Source organism: Magnolia sinica, chromosome 5, assembly GCF_029962835.1.
Source record: "Magnolia sinica isolate HGM2019 chromosome 5, MsV1, whole genome shotgun sequence".
NCBI classification, from domain to species: domain Eukaryota; kingdom Viridiplantae; phylum Streptophyta; class Magnoliopsida; order Magnoliales; family Magnoliaceae; genus Magnolia; species Magnolia sinica.
The window spans coordinates 89,251,801-89,270,016 of record NC_080577.1 but is presented as its reverse complement, the minus strand read 5'-3'; the positions used below and the strand labels follow the sequence as shown (position 1 = coordinate 89,270,016).

The window sequence follows — 18,216 nt, the reverse complement described above, 5'->3', positions numbered from 1 at the left end:
TTACGGCATCCACTATAGGAAAACAGTACTGATTAAATGTCCAGGGTTAACATCCACGTGGGGCCCACTGTAATGTATATTTGACATCCAAACTGTTGATTAGGTCATATGGACTTGGATGAAGGAGAAAAACTAAATATCAGCTTGATCAAAACTTTTGTGGTTTAGTAAGTTTTTAATGTTGAGCATTCAATCAATATTGTTTCCTATGAGGTGGTTTACTTGAGATTTGGATTTACCTCATTTTTAGGCCCATGTAGCACCGACTAGTACAATGGGCAACAATAAGACAGATAGGATCATCAGATGGGGGAGATTTTTGGGCATCTTCCATTCACCTAAGGCCCCACCGCAAGAATAGTTGGCATCACCAAATTTTGGGCCGCCCAAGTGCATTTTATTGGGTGTCGTATATTTCCTTTTTCTAGATATGCCTTGAATGACTGAAAACACCAACATGGTTTTCTAAAGAACTGCAAAAAATGCCACTATCATCTTAAATGAAGAAAATAGGGATTTTTTTTTTTTTTTTTGAGTTAACTAAGATTCTACCAGTTTCCTCTAACTGTTATTAGAAAATAAAAACACAGATGAAAAAGAATAAAACTTACTGCAGGCATGTCGACGTAATATTTTATGTCGTCAAATGACATAGCTAAAGGAGTGAATGGAAGAACCATTCCTCTCTTAAGCGCAACACCCATGGTCAACTCGAGAGACGAGTCAGCATTCCGACTAAGTCCCCCATTAGCTTGACTGCTCATGCGCCGAATTGCCATTTCTCCTGAAAAAAATACAAGCCAAGGTCAAGATGCCTCAATTTTTCTATTCTTTAGAATATCAAATTTGGAAATTTTACATTTACTACATATATAGTAAGACTGTGTTTAGATGCACTACGGAATTGAAGGCATTAGTTAGTCCCATAGAAGAGGAAAATGACCAAATTCTAATACCTATGCCAGAATCCATGTTGAAAGAAGATGCACTTTTTTTTCATTTCTTTCTATTGAACTAGTTATTACAATGCAATTCAACATTACAACAACACAGCTTTAGACAAGAAACGAATACTTCACGATGTTATCGGCGAATTTGTTGGGTTTTCTTACTTGTATTGTTTCCATCTGAAGCCGATAAAGAACGTGGGACAGAACCACCTTTTGATCCTTTTCTTTTGATCCTTGCCTCTTCATTTGATTCTTCTGGGTTGCCTTCCATCGCATTCGCTGCTTCTTCAGATATAACAGCTTGTGGCTTACCTAAAGCTGTAACAAAACAAGAAAAATCAAGATCAAGCAGTTGAAGGGAAGGAAAATAAAGTGCAATTTGGTCATTGCAAGACTTTCCAGAGAATGTGTCAAACAATCTTTATCATGACTACATTACCCTCCCAATGTAGACATTACAGTTCCCTACATACAAACTTGAAGCAAAAAAAAAATAAAAATAAAAAATGGCAATGAAATACTACTTACGATTTAGATACATGAGAGCAAGAGTGAAGAGAACATTGAAAAGGATGATGAATCCAAAAAGGGCTGCTGCTCCAATCCAGAACCAGTAGTTTTTTGGGTGGGCATCAAAATTCTTTAGTACTGCAACTCCTAAATTTGTGACCCCATAAGGCCAAAGCAAGAGCCACCTTTCTAAATTGCCTAGGCCTACCTTGTTGGATTTCAAGAGAGCCCAAGACTTGCTTGGCCTGTAAAGAGATTTGGGATTCTGAGACCATACAAATAGCCCAAAAACAGGGTCTACTCCACGTGAGAGACGACTCGGTGGGCCTAAAAGCTCAATGTGCCAAAAAAGCTCAATGGAGCATGGGGGCTATTTGCACTTGGTAGCCCTAAGTAAGTGAGAAATCAGAGATATGATTCTGGGCCAAACATTTCATCCCATGTGTTGAATTTTATGTTTCATAATATAACAAGAACTCAAGAAGACACTTTCTTCTCCAACTTGTCGCATATTTAGAAAATCCAATCCGTGCAACAGGTGGGTCGCACTGTAAAGATCATCTGGGGCAAAAAAAATAAGATTAGGGGCTGACCCCAAATAGTTGGTTTCAGTGACTTCTCACCCCTACTCAATTTTCTTAGAAGCACAAAAATCAAGTTGATACTCTGCTCAAATGGGCTAGGTAAAATCATTTTCAAAATCATGAAAATATTGTATAACTTGCATGTCTAAAGGTGCTTGTAGGGCTAACAATTGTATAATTAACTAATTATATTACATTGCTTCTTCGCTTTTCTCATTATATAGTTAACTTAATATGTATTACATTTTTTCTTCTTAAATTATTATTGTGACTTGTTGGTTTATAGTTGTGACTTGTGATTGTTATTCGTAAGTTAGATAATTAGTTACCCGTTTGAGGATTTCTATGTTGCCATACATAGATATGGTGTGTTTTTGGTGGCATAGAAATCACTCAAATTGTCCCATTTTTTGGACAGTTCAAGGTTAAATGGATAGTATGCTTTCATATAACCTATTTAAATGTTCATCCTAATCCGCGATCCATCTCCTCGTTTCTCTCTAGATATGTTTCTTTCGTTTCGTATCCAATGCCAAATATCTTTACATTGCTTTAGATATTTGGCACTAGAATGTAACGTAAGATCAACTTATCTGGAGAGGCATGGGGAGATGCTGCCGGATTTTCGACGTGGATGTTTAAATGGGAATATGAAAGTATTGCAATCTATCTAACCTTGAATGGGTAACTAATTTAGGATTTAATTGTTACTTGTAAGTTAGATAATTAGTTATCCGTTTGACGATTTCTATGTGGCCATACATAGATATAGTGTGTTTTTGGTGACATAGAAATCATTCAAATTGTCCCTTTTTGGACAGTTCAAGGTTAGATAGATAGTATGCTTTCATATAACCTATTTAAATGTTCATGCCTGATCCGCAGTCCATCTCCTCGTTTCTCTCTAGATATGTTTCTTTTGTTTCATATTCAATGCCAAATATCTTTACATTGCTTTAGATATTTGGCATCGGAATGTAACGTAAAATTAACTTATCTGGAGAGGCATGGGGAGATGCTGCCGGATTTTCGACGTGGATGTTTAAATGGGAATATGAAAGAATTACAATCTATCCAACCTTGGATGGGTAACTAATTTAGGATTTAGTATAACTCTGTTAGCATTAGATTGCTAATGCTAATATGATTTAGTATATTTCAACTATCAGATGGAAAGCGAGGGTCTTTCCAATACCCTGTTCCCGGCCCCTGGTGGTCGATCAATTACATCACCGATGATCCTTGAAGATGAAAGATTAGGTGTTGAACATGAAGAGGTGCCCATCAACATGGTTGATACTAGTACCACACAGTCACATGTTACGGGAAATACGAAAAAGAGGTCGGCAGTATGGGAAGATTTTGAAGAAGTAACCCTGAAGAACGGTTAAGTGAAGATACAATGCAAACACTGCAAGAGTCAGTACGCTAAGCAAGCAGATGGTTCGACCACAACATTGAAGAAACATCTAGCAAAGTGTCTTAAAAAAGCAAGAAGTGGGGTAAGGCAACAAACACTTTCATTTTCACAATCTGTGGGGGGTCCATCAGTGTCCATGTACAAGTATGACAAAGAGTTAGTGAATGAGTGGACGGCTAAGTTAATTATTTCAGATGAAAGACCATTTCAGATGGTAGAGAGTGCTGCTTTTGTTGGACTACTCAAATGCCTTAACCCCAGATACGAGAAGGTCTCTCGTACAACAATCAGGAGGGTGTGTATGAAGATGTATGAAGGTGAGAAGGTCAAGTTGAAAGGAGAGTTAGCCATGATTTCTCAAATTAGCTTGACATCAGATTTGTGGACGGCATCCAATCAACGAAAGGGGTATATGTCCCTAACTGCTCACTACGTTGATGCTGAATAGAGGCTTTGCAAGAGAATAAAAAAATTCCGTTATCTTGCGCCTCCTCATAATGGTTTGATGATTTCAGACTGCATACACAGATGTCTAATGGAGTGGGGAATTGAGAAGAAGATTTCGACAATTACACTAGACAATGCTTCTGCAAATGATAGCGTGATAATGAATTTGCGCAACCAATTTAAGCCCACTGGTGACTTGTATTTTGGTGGAAAAATATTTCATGTTAGATGTTGTGCCCACATCCTAAACTTGATTGTACAAGAAGGCCTTAAAACAATCGATCCCACGATCGAAAATATAAGAGAGAGTGTGAAGTACATATGGGGGTCACCTTCACGATTACATGCATGGAATGAGATCGTGAAGCGGTTGAATTTGTCAACTCAGAGAACAATGAAGTTAGATGTCACGACACGTTGGAATTTAACTTTTGAAATGTTAGATTCAGCGATAGCTTTGAGACCTGCCTTCTCTTACTATGCGGAGCGTGATGGTGCGTTTATTTGGCTACTTTCTGAAGATGACTGGTCAAGAGTTGAATCAGTTCGTAAGTTCCTTTCTATTTTTTACAACAGCATGAAGAAATTTTCAGGCTGCAAGTATCCAACAGCAAATATATTTCTACCTAAACTTTGGAAGGTAAAAGATGTCTTGCGTAAAAGTAGTAGTGGACAAGACTTTTTACACTTCATGACTATAGGTATGCAGGTAAACTATAGGTATGCAGGTAAAGTTTGACAAGTATTGGTCTGAGTGTAGTCTGTTAATGGATGTTGCGGTTGTTCTTGATCCTCGGTACAAGATGTTTATGGTTGGCTTCATATGTAATAGGTTGTATGGTGTGATGGGTGTTGCTGAGGCCGAAAAGATTTCTAGTGCAGCCAGTGAATTATACAATTTGTATGCGTGCGCCGCAAAAGAACAATCTCCTCATGCGGGTTCTAGTTCTGCTGTTGATGAATTGCAAGAAGACACGACAGATAATTTCATGTCTTACTATACACAATTGAAAGGGACTCAAGCACAGATGCATAGATCAGAACTTGAAGAGTATCTCAAGGAGGATATTCTAGTTCTAAACAAGGGCGATGATTTTGACATTTTGGAGTGGTGGAGGACGAGATCTGGTAAGTTGCAGTACCCTGTGCTCTCGTTAATGGCACACGATATATTATCAATTCCAATTTCAACTGTGGCTTCAGAATCCGCTTTTAGTACGGGGAGTAGGGTCGTAAGCAAGTATAGAAGCTCACTTACACCTGAATCAGTTGAAGTGCTCATTTGTACTCAGGATTGGCTGCGTCCGATGTGGGGGAAAGAGACCTCTATTGATGAGGAGTTTGATGAAGAGGAGAGTGACAAGATAGAAGAGACAGTGCCTGCAGCTGCAATATGATTTTAATGTCTTCTAATTTTGTTATATCATGTTATTTGTAATTTTGTTAAAACAGTTACATTGAAGTTTTATAGTTATGTTTCATGGGTGGATGAATATTTCTCTTTTTTCATTAGTACTATTTAATTAGATAATGTTGTTTAAAACTTTTATTATATTGTTAGGTAATTGCGTTCATTCATAACTCTTTTTTTTTTGTCCTAACCTAACCAGATATACAGTAGATATGTCATTGACGGATATTTGGGATTAGGGAGTCTAAACCTACTCCCAGGATGGAAAGATAAAGTTGAAATGTAAGTTGTGTGGAAAACAGTTTGTCAACAAAACAAATCGACTCAAATTACATTTGGCTTGTCGGGAAGGAGATGCCGCACCTTGTAGCAAAGTTTCTCAGGAGGTCCGAGATTTATTTGGAGCCATTCTCGATTCTAATATAAAGACTTCCCACAACCCTCACCCTGTAACTACAACCAATACAACTAACCAAAGAATATATAGAAGTAGGCCTCTTATAAATGAAAAAGGGTTTAGCAGAGGAACTGCAACTGGCTCTAGCTCTAGTTCCAGGCCTTCCACAACCACCATTAGTAGAGAAGAGGAACAAGATAAAATTTTAAGGGAGCAAGAAGAACGAGATTATAAAGAAGCCATCAAAGAAAGCATGAAAATGGCATACAGATCAAGAAGTACCAAACAACAACATCCACCTCCGAGACAACATGATGCTGAAGCAGGCACAAGTAGACCATCAAAGTTTGTTAAAAGTCTTGCAGCATTTTATAGGCTATTGGGAATCCCGTACAAATCGGATCATAAAAAGCGTCTAAAAAAAGTTCTTGCATCTGTGAATGACGACGATGGGAAGGGATTCCCACCATCCGATTCAGCAGAGGTGAATGACCATTTTTTGGACACATCCAGCTCGGAGTCGCCCAAGAGTTCTCCTGCAGTTGAATCAGTAAAAAGAGAACCGAAGGATGAATCTGGCGACGAAGGTGGAGGTGGAGGAGGGGGTTACTATTATGGACAAGGTTCATTTAGTTACATGCCACAAAGGCATTCATCATATAGAGGGTTTTGAATGTATGAAAGTTTTACCTAATCTATATGTCAGTATGTACTTGTTAAGTTTTTTTACTTTTGATTTTGGACATGATGTTGGACATGGTTTATGTTAGTATGTGCATGCTACCTAATCTTTTTCTTTTTCTTTCTTTCTTTCTTTCTAATGTGGCACAAAATATCATGATATTTACATGAAATAATGGTGCAATCTAACACATTGTCTCAATAACTTTTGTTTTGTGAGCTATTGATGGTGATTTTCAAGGAAGCCATCATCAACTTCTAGGAAATGATGGATCGAGCTGATATTAGGGTGGATGGCATGGATTTCAAGGTAATGATGGTGTTGTCAGTGGATTGTCTTAAGATCCATGGGATTGCTATATCCCGGGATTGCTATATCTAGTCTGTTTGGCACGCTTGACCAATCCCGGGATTAAACCTTCCCATCCCTTCCAATCCCTCAAACCAAACACGTCCCAGGCAAATTTGAATGGATTAGGGTGGATTGGATGGGATTTAAAGGTAATGATGGTGTTGTCAGTGGATTGTCACTATAAAAGAGAGGTTTGCAATTCCACTTAGTTTTCCAAATGCATCATTAGGGATTTCTCATGATTGCTTGTGAAAACTACACCTTTTTTTGTTGGAAAAAAAAAAAAAAAGCATGAAGATTTTACACAGTACTATATTACATGATTCTTAATATTCTTAATGCATGTTAAATGTTTATCATCTAATATGCACAACATGGCACAAAAAGTTCAAAATGTTGCCTTATTTTAAATATTTATGCAAAGAAAATTTAAAATGGGAAGAATTGAAAAGGACGATAATTGAAAATAGGTTGGAGATGATCTCAAGCAAGTATGAAGGAATAGTGCATAAACAAAAAGTCAGCTTAAAAGAAAAAAGAGCTCAATTAAAAATAACAAAGCAGGAAGCAAACTATTATTTTGATGTAGTTCATGCAAACAAGTGTTGATAATCCCACAAGCACCTCCACATGCAGACACACACCATAGGTCTGCATGCCAACATGAACCACATATGTGACATCCAAGCAACTGATCGGGAGGGGCCCACTGCATAGATGACCTGGCACAAAAATCAGGTCAGTACAATCAATAAACGACAGAATTGATTTCCCAACTAAATACAATGGCTGATCAATTCCTTTTTAACCTTTGTATTTACAGATTTCCCAACTGAAGTTTGAAGTAGTGAAACCTTTTTCTGAGATGTGAATGTCATAAAGTTATTATTTTCCTTTTCTGACATCTTGGTGTTCATCTAGTTGGATTATTTCCTGTTATAGATTTGTCCGACCTGTTTTAGTTGTTTAAATAATTTGTTCAAGGTATGACTCCATGGTTGATTTTGGAATTATGCTTCAAGATGCTCAGATCTTTACATGTGCTTCTTTTGGATCCTCCATGCAGGGAAATGACGATAAAAGAAGTTGGGCATGTTTTCAAGAGCGCATTGCTAAGGCTCCTGAGCAAGTATTAAGGTTAGTGCTCCCTTGCATTCTGATACTGCTAGTCGCTTTATTTTAAACTGATTTGAAGAAGGGCAAAGTAAAATCAGGCAAACTAGTCCCCTCTCTGGTCCAGCAACTCATCTTCTGTGCATGTGGAATACATGCATGCCAATCTGGCTTGTCCAAATCATGGGTCCCAATGTCTAAATTACATAGATTGTACGATCCTAACCATTCAAATGATAACCATCAAATTGATGGTAAAAGAAAATGTTCTATGGTCCAAATTCAGTAGTTAAATCAGATGGTTAAGAATGTCTGAGTGTGATTTAGAGCTATGCTCCATCCACAATGGGACCCACTTTGTGTGGTTCAAAATAAGCAGGCATGTGTACAACATGTACACTGGACAATTATTACTAGTATTATTTTGATTTTTGAAAGGAGACAAATTACACTGGATGATTTGCTCGTTCAGATTGATATACCTGTATATTACGTATATAGTGGCTATGTCCGACATTGTACAATTTTTCCCATAATTGTCATAAATAAATGTTGTCCACTCGGCATGTGAGCCCTAATTCTAAACATATTTGGATGGGTTAGAAAAATTCAAGTTTTTCATAGGCATACTCTTGTTTTGCAAACTTTTGGCCAGCTTAGATCAACCTGATTCTTGGGCTAGGGCATCAATATAATGGTGCCTTTCTGATGGATGGATTGGATCTTGGACCCGTCGTGTCATGCTGGCACATGTTGGCATGTACATGAGCTTTACTGCACATTCATATGCACGTAGCAAAGCTCTTTATGTCTACCCCTTGGATTATTTCCAAAACCATCTATTCTAATCAAGCACTCCATATAATACCTCCCATTTTTCCTGAGGAACATCTGGCCCACTTGATGAGCAAGACCAGCCTGATTTTGTTTTCTTGCATGCATATACTCTGGGACATGCTTGGTGATCTGGATCTCACAAATGTGACCCACCTAGACCTGTGGTGTGAGTCGAACGAGCGAATCCCATTTGCATAGCTCTAAAAGCTTCCTTTTCATATCACATTTTGTTTTTTTAATCCCTCCCTTTTCTTTTAATATTTTTCTCCTGTGGTAAATGCAGGTTTAGCCTAGAAGCTCTGAGCCTACAATTCACAAAGGGAGTAAGGGACTGCTCGGATGGTTCTTGCAGGTCGCCTTGCTGAAAGTCCTGCTGTATTCATTGGGGAGCGGTGAAGCTCCACTGCTGGACATTATCGCATATGCAGGGTATGCTTTTACAGGGATGTCGGTAGCCGTTCTTGCTTGGATCTTCTAGAGCTATGCGTATTACTTCATGATGCCATTTGTCATATCAAGGTACAAAATCTCTCTCTCTCTCTCTCTCTCTCTCTCTCTCTCTCTCTCTCTCTCTCTCTCCTCTTTTTTGTTTTTCTTGGATCGGATCCGAAACTGGGCGAATCTGATCCGACTCGGTTTTCCTAACCGAGTCGAACTCGAATCGGTCCAGGGCCACATGGGTTAGGATCGGATTAGGTCAGAGGACCAGGACTCAGTCCCGGTTCTGTTCGAGTTCGGGTCAGGCCATGCAGAACTCGGATCTGGTCGAGTTGGGCCCAATCTGATTCAACTCGGTCCGATGCCCAGCTCTACTTCTGTTACGTCTTTTATGATTGAAGATAAGTATACCTTCTAAAACTCTGTTTAGGTTTTTCTTAGATCTCCTATGATATTTAAGATAGCATGTGAAAATCTCAGTTTGAGTTTTTATTGTAATAACCTGTGAAAATCATAAGATACTGTATCAAGTTATTAATGTGACCTTGTGAAAACTTTTTTATAGTGAAAGCCAAAATTATGAGGGAAGTAATTTTGGGAGTGGAGTAGGTGTGGCTGTTTTTAAGCACCGAACTACTATAATTCCTTATGCCATGTGGTGAATGCTTTATTATTATTTTTTGTGGTTAGATGCATTTTATTTCAGTTATGTGGTAAATGCTGTAATTCTTTAATTTACTTTTACTAGTTTGAAGTTTTGATTTTAAAGACATTCGTAAAATAAAGTTGTCATGCTTAAAATTTTAAGTGAAGGTTGTCCTATGAATTATTTAGAATCAAAATTTCAATACTCAAGATCTTTATTATTTATATATTCAGCATTTGTTTCGATTATTTGACATTGTTCTATTCACCCGACATCGCTAGCTCTCCATTATATATATATATATATATATATATATATATATATATATATATATATATATATATATATATATGGAGGATGATCTAGAAGTGTCGAGTTGTGTGGGCCCCCCCATGATGCGTGTCGAATATCAACACCGCGCATTTGATTGGTCCCCTTTAAATTATAGGATATCTCAAAAATCAGTCATATACGGAACTCAGGTGGGCCATACCATCTAAAGTCATGTGAAGACATGCCTAAACATATAAAAGCACTTGGTGGAGCCCACCTGAAATTTGGATGCGTTTGAAACTTGGTCTGACCCCTCATCCAAGTGGGACACACATAATGGATGGGCTGGATTTGTGAACCACATCTCGGTGGGCCCAACAAATGATTATAAATGTTTTAATGGGAGGGTAACCCCATTCGACTTTTGTATGTGGTGTGGCCCACACAAGTCATGGATTGACTTGATTTTTAAGCTTGAGGCCCACCATGGAATGGTGCATTTGATTGATGGGGTAGATGTTTAACACGCATCACAGTGGGGCGCATAGAACCATTTCCCATATGCACACACATGCATATATAGCTAAATGCTCCGCTGCGCACCAGTTCGCACGGAACTCGTGTGATCTTTTTTGAAAACTCATCATATGTGATGTAATTCCAAAATCTGAACAGTCCACATGAAGTAGCACCTCATGAAACCACCTGATCCAATTTTTACTTTGGTCCAAAACTTTTGTGGGCCATGAAAAATGAAAACAGTTTCCTCCCTTGATTTGCATTTCTCTTTGCTATGACCCAACATAATTTTAGATCAACGTGAAAATTTGTTCCCTGAGTTTTCATGGGATTCTGCATCACATGGACTGTTCAGATTAGACGCCCATGACCCGTGTGCAATGGTGCGCACGTGAGTAGGTGCGCAGGTGAGCATGACTTTTGTATTGTCACCCCTGCAAGAAAGAGGAGAAACCTCTCCATCACACATGTGTGGAGTTTACCTAGTGTGAATGCTGTGATCCCTTGGTCTTACTCGACGGCTGACATGTTGGGCTCTCAATTTCTCTTCATCAAAGATAAATCAATGAGAGACTTCGTGAGCTCTGAAAGATCAGCAATAGCAAATTCAATAGTTCATGGGGAAGGCTTTGATCAAGTAAAAATATTTAAATAAATTTTGGATTTTATTTTAAAAAAAATTTCCTCTTAAACTTAAAAATATTTAAATGAAAATTCACACGGTTGAAAAAGATTAAAATCAGGTTTTTAAAACTTTCCCCCTCGCTCTCGGGAATCGATACCAAGACCACTTGAGCTACCCTACCTAACTTGACCCAGACCATTTAGTTGTAAATGGGTCAAGCACAATTGACATGACCCAACCCAACATAACCTAACCCAACCCACCAAAAGTAGCCACTGACACATCACCAAAGCGAGAGAATTGAGACCCAGAGAAGTCAAAAAGACATTGAGTGGTCCACTAATAGAAACATACGAATGCAGAAGCCAGAATCTCAAAACATACAATGAACCCAAAATCTATTAATTTAATATAGAACGAGGGCTTCGGTGCGCACCCACATATTGAAAGTTAGCTGCCCACATGTCCCACCATTCAAAAATGGTTGGTAAGGAATCTAAGGGCCTGTTTGGTTGTCACTAAAAAATGACTTCTTCTCATTTCAATTAACAATAATTATGGATTAGAAATTATTGGTTACCATAATAATTATAGATTGACAAAACCCATAATTTATATAAATTATTATCTCTAATCATAATGATCTACGATGAGGTGAACTCAATTTTAAGTGATAACCAAACGGATGCAGATTGCATGGTTCGGCCATTGACCTCGGTGGTGTGTTGATGTGGTAAACTTCTGTGGGCCCCACCTTGATGTATGTGTTATATCCACACTGTCCATCCATTTTGCCGGATGGGGCAGATTGGGTTGAACGCCTACTAAACTTCTTCTAGGGGGCTACACAAGTTCTGGATCAAGCTGATATTTGTGTTTTCCCTTCATCCAGGTCTGTGTGATCTTATGAAGAGGTTGGATGGCAAATAAACATCATGGTGGACTTTAGAAAGGTTTCAACAGTGAGTGACACTGTACCCACTATTATATGTGGTGTGATCCACTTGAGCTTTGGATCTATCTCACTTTTGGGGTCATGCCCTCAAATGATCTCGCAAAATGGATGGACAGTGTGGATATAACACATACATCATGGTGGGACTCACAGAAGTTACCACGTCAACACAACACCAAGGCCACATCTGTGTCCCAACCAAATAGGGTCTAAGAAGCATTTAAAAATGATAATCCCCAAAATTGATTGTAGGGTTGACAAGTGTTGAGTGGGGGCCTACGCCCAGCCCCACACGAACTAGGTATGGGTGTAAGTAGAGTTGTACACGAGTCAAACCAAGTCTAGCCTGGCATAGATCGGCTTGGCTTGGCCAACAACCAATCCCAACTTGATTTCGGCTCGGCTCGATCAGCAGCTCAAGCAAGCTCAGGCCGAGTTCGAGCCTATGTGACATTTTCACAAATACATAAAATACATCTTCAATTTCCTATACTTTGAATGCAAAATAGTAACAATACTTTACAACCATTTCATCAAACACTGGGTGATCAACATCAAGATCAAGATATGAGGGAAGACCTACAATGTTAAGTTTTTCTTCTTTTTTTTTGTGATTTGTTTCTTCAATTTTTCCTCAAATGCTCATTTCAAGAATATTGTGATATGATGGCAGTCCAAGAAATAACACTTTGTTGAGTCATTTTATCAAACACTCGGTGATCATCATCAAAATCAAAATAATCGAGTCACCAAGCCGATTAAATCTAAGTCAAGTTGAGCTCGAACAAGCTCGAACTCGGCTTGAAATTTTTTTCAAGCTCCAAAAACTAGCTCAACTCGGTTCGAATCCAATTTCCAACCAAGGCAAGTCAAGCTTTTTCGAGTCTAGTGAGCTGGCCAAAGTGACTCCATTCGTGTACAAATCTAGGTGGAGTATGGATTTTGGTGTTAATTTGAGCCTAATTAATAATTGGGCTGAGCGTGGGTGTAACCCTACTCGTGACTTAAACCTGATTATGCCTGAAACGAAATTCTCAATAGAAAACTAAGTTTTTTAGATTTGGAGCCCATGGTTGGTCTATCCAAACCACTGATCTGACAGCCCCATCATGGATTGACCGTTCCCAAATAAATAAATAAAAATCCCAATTGCTCAGGCATTTTTATTTTAATCGAAAGGTTAGAGCTGACAGACTGAGGGGAATTTTTTAGAACGGTCCATCCATAATGGGGGCCATCAGATCAATGGGTTCGATGGACCAAACATGGGCTCCAAACCTACAAACTGAGTTTCAAAGATGAATAAGAGACTTGGCACAATGATGTGTTTCCAAAATCCACTCTAACTATCAGGTGTGTGAAGGTATTTTAGGGCTAGGGGTCGGCAGATCAGGTGGGCCACACCAAGGGAAAGAGTTTTTCTTAGGCCTTCATTTTAATAGGGCTGACAATGATGAGAGCGGATTAGATACTGAAGGCTTCAGTAGCCAAAAGGCTAGTGGTAAAACATGATTGGTCGGAGTCGCTCCCCTTACAATGAATCAATAAATGCTCCTTCCGTCCTAAGCTCTGTTAGACATCTTCCTGCATTAGACAGCTTCTATTCGCATAATACTTCTGCAAAGGTATTTTTAATTCAAGAGTAGATATGTAGAATGATCCGAACCGTCCATTTGTAGATGGTCCATATAAAATGGTGTGCAAACACCACTTATCAGATTCTATGTACCTCAAGTGGGCTTGATGAATGACTGGCATGTCCTTAAATTGAGGAAAATGAGAGATGAACCAGTAGTACGTCGGACGTGGATTTCCTGCGAAAGCCTTTGGCAGGAAGTCCCTGTTTTGGAAACCTAGGTAGGGCCCACCGTGATATTTGTGAGAAATCTACCCGGTCCATCCGTTTTGTGACCTCATTTTATGACTTTGAGACAGAAGGTAAGCAGTATCAAAGACTCAAGTTGGCTGCACTAAAGGAAAAGGTGGGTAGGGAAATTCCTACCATTGAAACCTCCCTGGGTTTAACAGTGATGTTTAAATGCCATCCATACCGATCATAACATCATTTCTACTGGGATGAGCTGATAACACAAATATTACCCCAATTCAAAACTTCGGTGGCCCCATGAATATTTCAACTGGGGACGTTTAATCCTCACGTTTTCAGCCCACTTGAGTTTTGGATCCAGCTCATTTTTTGTCCCATGTCCTAAAATGGAGTTCAAAAAACGAAACATCACGGTGGGCCCCAAGGTCAAAAATCAGACTGACCCATGATCAGTGGACTACATCAAAGGAAACAGATGAGAGAGGGGCGTCCACCCATGGAATCCACTCCAACCGTCAGTGATAATGTGGTCAACCTAAATCATGGATGTTGCTGATTTTAGGGCTTTCGTCGTGGGCTGATGAGTCCGATGGTCAGTGGATTTCACAGACACATCACCACAGGCCCACACAAGCCCAGTATATGGGAAAAGGCGAGGTCGAGCTCTGTGGGCCCCACCGTGATGTGTTGGACATCCATACCGTGCATGTGGTGGGTCCCCTCTAGGTTACAGGATGTCTCAAAAATCAGTTTTATACGAAGCTCAGGTGGGCTACACAATCTGAAACTAGAGGTGTACATCGAGTCGAAACGAGTCGAGCTGGCCTCATCTCGACTCGGCTTGGCCACTGATTGCCCTCAGCTCGAACTCGGCTCGGTTCTCGAGCCTGACTGGCCAGCTCGGCTCGGTTTGGTCAGCGGCTTGGGCCAAGTTCGCCATTGAGGCATTTCCACAAACACCTGACTGCACCTTCAAAATCCCTCTGTGTGTAAAACCGAAGCAATGATTTTTACAGGTATTTTATCAAATATCTTCTAAGCAACATAAAAATCAAGAAAAAACAAGAAAAAAAAAAAGATATTTGTTTCATGTACATACCTTCCTTGCCACCACTGTTACCTAATCCACAGATTAGATGGCAAATACGCGTTACAATGGGCCCTGGGAAATTTTCAATGGTGTGCCTTCAATCACCTCTATTCCTGTGATGTGCCTCACCTGAGATATACGTCGGCTTCATTTTTGGCTTACGTGTATGTTAACATCAACTGTCCGCTGCGTGGGGGCCGTTGTGGGAGATGAGAATGACATGGTGTAGCTATTTAAAGGCATAGTTAAAAAAGAAACTCTCAGTTCTCCGATCTCAATGGTTGAAATCACATGCTTAAGATCGACCGGACTAGCGTGATTTTAGGGGCTGTGCTCCATCTATGGTGGGCCCAGAAAAGGGACGCTCTCATTAGGGTACAGGTGGACGCGACTTTTGGGTAACCCCACTTAAGGAAGTCCCTGTGGGCGGGAGCTCGGTGGGGCCCACCATGATGTGGTGGGACATCTACTCCACCCATCAGTTTGGCTAGCTCATGTCTGTATGAGCCAAAATGATACACATCAAACATAAATGGGACTCTCGCCATGCGAAACAGTTGCACTAAATCCCTGCTATTGAAAACTCTGTGGGCTACACTTCGTTGAGACATTTTATCAAACACTTGGTGAGCACCATTAATGGCAAACTAACCAAGTCACCGAACTGGATCGAATCGAACTATCGAGTCAAGCTGGGGCCTGCTCGAACTCATTTTAGAGCTTGAAAAAAAAAAAATCGACTCAGCTTCAAACCGAGTCGAGTCGAGCGAGCTAACCGAGCTAGCTCGGTTCGTGTACACCCCTCAATATGAAACCATGTAAAATCATGCCTAAAACATCTAAAGCACTTTGGTGGGGCCCACCTGAGCTTAGGAATGACCTGAGATATAGTGGGACCCCTCATCTAAGTAGGACATGCAATGACAGGTTAGATGTCTGAACCACATCTCCGTGGGCACCATAAACAATTAGAAAGGTTTCAATGGCCCACTTAATTCATTGATTGGCCTTACTTTAGGACCATGGCCAGCCATGGAATGGTGCACCTAATTGATGGTGTGGAAAGTCAGGTTCCCATAAGGTCGAGAGCTCCACGCCGTCAATTAGATGCACCCTTCCATAGTGGGTCATGGGCCTAACAGACAGACCAATCCATGACTTAGGTGGACCACACCATAGGGCAACGGTTGAGAGTGGATGCCCACCCATTGAATACTTCTTGATTGTTTATTGGACCCACTGATATATGATTTTAGCATTTAACCCATCTATTGTGTGTCTCACTTGAATAAGGGTCCCACCAAATTTTAGTTCATTCCAAAACTCAGGTGGGCCCCACCAAGTGCTTTTAGATGTCTTAGGCATGATTTTAAATAATTTCAAATTGTGTGGCCTATGTGATGTGTGTGTCGGACTTCCACACCATCTATTAGATACACCCTTCCATGGTGGACCATGGACCTAAAATTCAGGCCAATCAATTACTTAGGTGGGCCACACTATAGAACACAGTTGAGAGTTGATGCCCACCCATTGAAACCTTCCTAATTATTTATAGGGCCCGCTGAGATGTAGTTCAGACATCTAATCCGTCCATTATTGTGTGTGTCTCTCTTGGATGAGGGATCACGCCAAATTTTAGGCCATTCCAAAACTCAGGTGGGCCCCTCCAAGTGCTTTTAAATGTTTCAGGCACAATTTTTCATAGTTTCGGATGGTGTGGCCCACTGGAGTTTTGGATACCAATGATTTTTAGAATATACCATGACCTAAAGGGGACCCATCCAATGCACGGTGTGGATGTCTGACAAAAATCATCATGGTGGGTCCCAGTGGGTCCCACAGAGCTCGACCTCATGGGAAACTGATTTCCGGAAATCATGTGAGTTGTACTATCTGAACCATGTGAAATCACGCCTAAAACATCCAAAGCACTTAGTAGGGCCCACCTGAGTTTTGGATACGGCTGAAACTTGGTGTAACACCTCATGTAAGTGGGACACACACAATGAATGAATGGGCTGGATGTCTCAACCACATCTCAGTGGGCCCTACACACGATCATGATGGTTTCAATGGGAGGGCATCCACTCTCAACTGTTGTCAGTTGTGTGGTCCACCTAAGTCATGGATTAGCCTCTTTTTTAGGCCCATAGCCTACCATGGAAGGGTGCATCTGATGATCATGGGATGGATGTCTGACATGGACTAGGGTCATGGGAGCTTCCCAGTGTGGACACAGTGCATTAGTTATGGGATGTATAGAAAATCAGCCATATCCATGTGAAAATCATGCCTAAAACATCTAAAAGCACTTGGATGGGGTCTGAACTTTGGTGTGACCCATCATCCAAGTGGGACCCACACAATGGACGAGTTGGATGTCTGCACCACATCCCAGTGTCCCTATAAACAAACAGGAACATCCAATGAAATGATTGTTGCTATCTGCTTCAATAACAAATCATTCATTCAACTTAAAATCATGGTCTCAAGTCTATGAATCTTCTTAATTGACATAAGAGATGTCATTCAATTGAAGAAGATGGCATCAATGACATAAGAGAAATCATTTTCATTAACTAATATAAAGATCAGTTAGTTAGCCCACTAGATGGAGCTTCAACAGCAGCTACGTCTAGAGTTCATGCATAACTTACATACCGAGGTTAGCACGATTCATTATATCAAACTAAATATTAATAACAATCTTATGCATAGATATGTGGGTTTGTCAATTCTCTCTCCCCCTCGTATAGGAAATACAGTGGTTTTTATTAGAACTACTACTGATCTTATGCATTCTATTACCATTTTCAAGTAGATGATACATTAATTCAATTGGAGGATTATAGATAGATAAATATATTTTTTTATATTCACTTGAGACTGGGAATCGATGGACTTTCCATGGAACCCATTTTGATGAATGGATTCATAATCACTTTTAGCTGCTTTAGCAGCTTCGCCAGTTACTCGAGATTCATGATCGTGTCCATTTCCTAATGTTTGCAACGTAGGATGGTAAGTTGATTTGCTTTATAAAAAGAAAATATTTTGAAATGGTTTCATGGGATTAATACACACAGAAACACACATATATGTATGTGTATGCCTTATACTCCAATTAATTTACAATA

At 39.9% G+C, this 18,216-nt stretch overlaps 1 protein-coding gene across 1 annotated transcript; it reads right to left on the bottom strand.

Annotated features, from left to right (window-relative positions):
- Nucleotides 1-518: 518 nt before the first annotated feature.
- LOC131247384 (ABC transporter G family member 36-like) lies at nt 519-1,279 on the bottom strand. Its single transcript, XM_058247700.1, has 2 exons — nt 1,113-1,279; nt 519-784 (listed from the first exon to the last, which is right to left on the bottom strand). Exons 1-2 carry the CDS (start codon nt 1,219-1,221, stop codon nt 549-551), a joined length of 345 nt encoding a protein of 114 aa, XP_058103683.1. The 5' UTR covers nt 1,222-1,279; the 3' UTR covers nt 519-548.
- Between the last annotated feature and the right edge of the window lie 16,937 nt (nt 1,280-18,216).